Source organism: Triturus cristatus, chromosome 2_2 (genome assembly GCF_964204655.1).
Source record: "Triturus cristatus chromosome 2_2, aTriCri1.1, whole genome shotgun sequence".
Lineage (NCBI taxonomy): Eukaryota > Metazoa > Chordata > Amphibia > Caudata > Salamandridae > Triturus > Triturus cristatus.
In genome coordinates this window covers 1,177,750,614-1,177,756,613 of record NC_140582.1, presented here as the reverse complement: position 1 = coordinate 1,177,756,613, position 6,000 = coordinate 1,177,750,614, and the positions used below count along the sequence as shown (strand labels likewise).

The following is a 6,000-nucleotide window of genomic DNA, read 5'->3' as shown; positions in this document are numbered from 1 at the left end:
GTGTTTCTTTAACGTAGCCCGTCACATTGCTAGACAAAATACGGCTAACGTTATTTCGCAGCCCGAAAACCAGGGACCCTGCCAGTACTTTGGCTAGTACATGTGCCGTGGACTTGCCACGCTCTGCACTGACTGAGACCCAGACGGAGAGGCTCGCCGCGGGTGCCAGAGAAGACAGAAGGTCTGACACGGTGTCTCCTATACGCCGAGAGACAGAAGGTGGCTGTACCGGTGCGTAAAAACGCGCGGCTGTGCCAAGACCCACGGCGGTGCCAGATGCGTAAAGACGCGCGGTGCTGGGAGCGAGCAAGTGTCGGCTACCTCGCTATCGATCACACGGAACACTGAGTACCTGCCCATGGCAAGTAGACTGCTTAATATAGTGCAAGGGTGCGTTCTTGGCCGGTTCATTTCAATAAGCTGGGTCGAGTGTTGACACTGTCCAGTCCAGCCAGTTTTTACAAACCGTGCCAGCGGCGTGAAGTGTCAAGAGGCAGCGCAGTGAGAACGGTCTCAAAACGACCATTTACGTGCGTATTTCAGTACTTATTGTACGCCACTGGGAACAGCCAGGTTACAAAATATGGCCTGGAGTTGGCAAGTGTCACCCCAAGTAAACATGTGCAATAAATAGGTTATGTATTTACTTCCCCAAAAGTTACCTGTCCTGTGCCACTAAAACACGTGGGTACCAAGGGCACTTAGTGGACGTGTGCCAGGCAAATGAACATAACTTGCATTGTTGATATGATTCCATGGGGTCGGGTTATTCTCTAGTTGTCTACCAACAAAGTGCCCGAAGAACCATTGCTATCGACATCTACGCGGCCGCACGCGTTAAGAGAGATGAAGTGCGTCCCTTCATTATTCAGGGTAGTGAAGCCTACAATGGGGCAGCAGCTGGGAACGTCAGCTGCCTGTCCAGGATGTCCCTCGCTCCACCTCAACGCTGCAAGACCTGCCTAATATCCGGAAACCTGACCCGGCTAGCGCTGGCGCACGCAGACACTGAACAAGAAATGCAGCCCATTTACCTGCGACGCGGTGCATTGTATCATCCCTGCGGCCCGCTAGGTGGCGATGCAGGGCAGGGAGTGAGACGAGCCCTCGTTGCTTCAGCCCAATGTACTTAAACTAGAAATGACCGCATGGAGGAGCGAGGTGGAGGAAGGTGAGGCTCCGGTTGGGGGGGAGGGGGGGGCATAAATCATAGAGAACTATCACGAGCATCTTAACTCCGACGGCCCGAAAGCTCTCAAGCCCCATCAGACTCCAAGCCTTACAGCTGGAGCGGGCTCGACGTGTGTTATTTCTATAATGTGAGTCGCGTGCAGTGTCAATACTTGCGCGCACAGACAGTCCGACCCCCGGGGCTGGTGCTCAGAGTGGTCAGATATGTAGACAATGCCACTGTCCCTAGCAGCAGGGGAGCGTGGAAACTTTCTATTCCGAACTGGAACGAACACACTTTCCAACATAAGGCGCCTGTGTGTGTATTCATGTGCCCGATGTCGACTCGTGGGTGTACGCACACACACGTGTGCCAACTCCCCTAATTGGGAGAGACACTGGCCAAACTAGTGTACGAGAATGTTTGCTGCCTTTCCAAAACATTGCCCACTGTAAAGCAAGTCAGCAGTGAATCCAATTGGCCACGTAAACGCTGCACCATCCATCGCCCACCTGGGTGTTCCCGCTGTTGGCATGCAGGCGCACGTTTCTGCAGCCTCGGTGGTGGTCAGGAGTGCCCAGGTCTGCTCTGGCTGTCGGTGCATCTTGTTTGTAGATGTGCATGCCAGCTGAGATGGGGCGGGAGGGGCGGGGAGGCTCTGATCCCCACGCACTATGCTCCCTGGCTGCCTGTGTGTGTGTCTTGGGGTGGGACGGGGTCCAGGGCTCGCACGCTCCAGCGCCCGCCCTCCCAGCCCTGCTCGAGTGGGGGGAGCCCTGGGCAGCAGCACCTGGCCGCCTGCCCAGGGCCCAGCCTCGCTCCCTCCCCGCCTCTATATAAACACACACAGGGACTCTCTAAGCCCAGCCTCCCTCCTCACTGCAAAAAAGAGGACGGCACTCAGACTGCTCCATTCATACCACAGCCAGCACTTTCACAGCCTCTGCCCTCTCAATGATGCCGATTTGCCCCATCAGCCTCAGCCTTTGAGGGGCTTCAAACTGGGACAACTATTAAGTTAATCCCTTCCCAGGTCTTTTTTCTCCGCTTGTTCATTTTTGGATTTTTATGTTCTGACTTTTACTTTTAGGGGAAAGAAAAACTAAGTTTTAAAACTTTGAAATATCCCTTTTCCTTGTTTTCCTCTCGTGGTCTGGTGGAGGGCGGAAAGAACTCCCTGGTGCGCCCCCAGCGCGGCGCACTGCGTGCCTCCGTGTGCAGAGGTGACTTTGGTCGGCTCCATCATGCTGTTCGATAGCTTTGACCTGGTGTCCGCCTTGGCCACGCTGGCCGCCTGCCTGGTGTCGGTGCTGCTGCTGCTGGCGGTCTCCCAGCAGCTGTGGCAGCTCCGCTGGGCGGCCACCCGGGACAAGAGCTGCAAGCTGCCCATCCCCAAGGGCTCCATGGGCTTCCCCATCATCGGAGAGACCTGCCACTGGATCCTGCAGGTAAGGCCGGAGGCTGGGGCGCCGGGGCGAGGGGCACGTGTTGTGGGTCCGTGGGCGCACACTCAAGGGCACAGGAGTCGGGCTGAGGCGAGTGCTGTGAGTGGAAGTACAGAATACCTCCTTGCGACTTAAAGTGCCGGTACTCTCCCATTAAAAGTATTGCACGAGTGTTGAGGAGTGCCGGCACTCTCCCATTACAAGTATTGCACGAGTGTTGAGGAGTGCCGGTACTCTCCCATTACAAGTACTGCACGAGTTTTGAGAAGTGCAGGTATCCCCCCATTACAAGTATTGCACGAGTTTTGAATAGGGCAGGTACTCTCCCACTATAAGTATTGCACGAGTGTTGAGGAGTGCCGGTACTCTCCCATTACAAGTATTGCAGAGTGTTGAGAAAAGCAGGTACTCTCCCATTAAAAGTATTGCAGAGTGCTGATAAGTGCAGGTACTCTCCCATTACAAGTATTGCACGAGTGTTGAGGAGTGCCGGTACTCTCCCATTACAAGTATAGCAGAGTGTTGAGAAGTGCGGGTACTCTGCCATTAAAAGTATTGCAGAGTGTTGATAAGTGCCGGTACTCTCCCATTACAAGTATTGCAGAGTGTTGAGAAGGGCAGGTACTCTCCCATTACAAGTATTGCAGAGTGTTGAGGAGTGCCGGTACTCTCCCATTACAAGTATTGCACGAGTGTTGAAAAGTGCCGGTACTCTCCCATTACAAGTATTGCAGAGTGTTGAGAAGTGCAGGTACTCTCCCATAACAAGTATTGCACGAGTGTTGAGGAGTGCCGGTACTCTCCCATTACAAGTATTGTACGAGTGTTGAAGAGTGCCGGTACTCTCCCATTACAAGTATTGCAGTGTTGAGAAGTGCGGGTACTCTGCCATTAAAAGTATTGCAGAATGTTGAGAAGTGCCGTTACTCTCCCATTACAAGTATTGCACGAGTGTTGAGGAGTGCCGGTACTCTCCCATTACAAGTATTGCAGAGTGTTGAGAAGTGCGGGTACTCTGCCATTTAAAGTATTGCAGAGTGTTGATAAGTGCAGGTAGTCTCGCATTAAAAGTATTGCAGAATGTTGAGAAGTGCCGGTACTCTCCCATTACAAGTATTGCAGAGTGTTGAGAAGTGCAGGTACTCTTGAGAAGTGCAGGTATTCTCCAGTTACAAGTATTGCACGAGTGTTGAGAAGTGCAGGTACTGTCCCATTACAAGTATTGCACGAATGTTGAGAAGTGCCGATACTCTCCCATTACAAGTATTGTACGAGTGTTGAGAAGTGCAGGCACTCTCCCATTACAAGTATTGCACGATTGTTGAGAAGTGCCGGTACTCTCCCATTACAAGTATTGCACGAGTGTTGAGAAATGCAGGCACTCTCCCATTACAAGTATTGCACGAGTGTTGAGAAGGGCAGGTGCTCTCCCATTAAAAGTATTGCAGAGTGTTGATAAGTGCCGGTACTCTCCCATTACAAGTATTGCACGAGTGTTGAGAAATGCAGGCACTCTCCCATTACAAGTATTGCACGAGTGTTGAGAAGTGCAGGCACTCACTATGGGGCTTTGGAGAGCCTTAAAACGCACACCCCAGTCTAATGTACTTGGAGTTTTAGTAGAATGGAGGACGCTTTTAAAGTTGTTAAACTACACGGGGCTTTTGTAGTGCTGTGAAGCAGCATAAAGTGCTGTTTTAACTAGGCATGGATCAGGGTAGATCATTAAAGCAGAGGGTCGTGGCCGTCGCTAGCTCTGGTGCACGCACAGTTACAGAAGAACTGGGGGCACGTACTCTGTACCCGCTTAACGTCATGGCGCAGGAGAGGCTGTGAGGTACACGCGCACAGTGTTACCCGGGCGACGCCAGGCGCGGTGGCACCTGGAGGTGCCCACACAAATGGCTACTTGATGCGAGGTGCTGGGAACGGGTGCCAGGAGGATGTCCACTTTTGTATGGACTGCTTGGGGCAGGGAGACTTTTTACGGTACACAGGAAAGGTTTCGTGTGGGCATGACGTTAATGCCGCAGTGTTGCTGTGTGGTAGTAGCTACGGGGTGCATGCACAAGGTCTTGTCTGAACTATTTAGCGCCCAGAGAAGACTCGAGGCTGTAACGACTTTCAGGAGCAGTATTCGTTTTGAGGGGCAGGCACTAATGTACAGACTTTCAGGAGCAGTATTAGTTTTGAGGGGTAGGCACTAATGTACAGACTTTCAGGAGCAGTATTAGTTTTGAGGGGTAGGCACTAATGTACAGACTTTCAGGAGCAGTATTAGTTTTGAGGGGCTTGCACTGATGTTGTACAGACTTTCAGGAGCAGTATTAGTTTTGAGGGGCTTGCACTGATGTTGTACAGACTTTCAGGAGCAGTATTAGTTTTGAGGGGCTTGCACTGATGTTGTACAGACTTTCAGGAGCAGTATTAGTTTTGAGGGGTAGGCACTAATGTACAGACTTTCAGGAGCAGTATTAGTTTTGAGTGGTAGGCACTAATGTACAGACTTTCAGGAGCAGTATTAGTTGTGAGGGGCTTGCACTGATGTTGTACAGACTTTCAGGAGCAGTATCAATTTTGAGGGGCTTGCACTGATGTTGTACAGACTTTCAGGAGCAGTATTAGTTTTGAGGGGCTTGCACTGATGTTGTACAGACTTTCAGGAGCAGTATCAATTTTGAGGGGCTTGCACTGATGTTGTACAGACTTTCAGGAGCAGTATTTGTTTTGAGGGGCTTGCACTGATGTTATACAGACTTTCAGGAGCAGTATTTGTTTTGAGGGGCTTGCACTGATGTTGTACAGACTTTCAGGAGCAGTATTTGTTTTGAGGGGTAGGCACTAATGTACAGACTTTCAGGAGCAGTATTAGTTTTGAGGGGCTTGCACTGATGTTGTACAGACTTTCAGGAGCAGTATTAGTTTTGAGGGGCTTGCACTGATGTTGTACAGACTTTCAGGAGCAGTATTTGTTTTGAGGGGCTTGCACTGATGTTATACAGACTTTCAGGAGCAGTATTTGTTTTGAGGGGCTTGCACTGATGTTGTACAGACTTTCAGGAGCAGTATTTGTTTTGAGGGGTAGGCACTAATGTACAGACTTTCAGGAGCAGTATTTGTTTTGAGGGGCTTGCACTGATGTTGTACAGACTTTCAGGAGCAGTATTAGTTTTGAGGGGCTTGCACTGATGTTGTACAGACTTTCAGGAGCAGTATTTGTTTTGAGGGGCTTGCACTGATGTTATACAGACTTTCAGGAGCTGTATTAGTTTTGAGGGGCTTGCACTGATGTTGTACAGACTTTCAGGAGCAGTATTTGTTTTGAGGGGTAGGCACTAATGTACAGACTTTCAGGAGCAGTATTAGTTTTGAGGGGCTTGCACT

At 50.7% G+C, this 6,000-nt stretch overlaps 1 protein-coding gene across 1 annotated transcript in view; it reads left to right on the top strand.

Moving 5' to 3' along the window:
• Positions 1–2,036: 2,036 nt before the first annotated feature.
• The window catches only part of CYP26B1 (cytochrome P450 family 26 subfamily B member 1), a 91,797-nt gene continuing 87,833 nt past the window's right edge, over positions 2,037–6,000 (top strand). Inside the window, exon 1 of the mRNA XM_085642754.1 lies at positions 2,037–2,619. Within this exon, the coding sequence (XP_085498880.1) occupies positions 2,416–2,619 (204 nt within the window). The 5' untranslated portion in view covers positions 2,037–2,415. The remainder of the gene's footprint in view (positions 2,620–6,000) is intronic.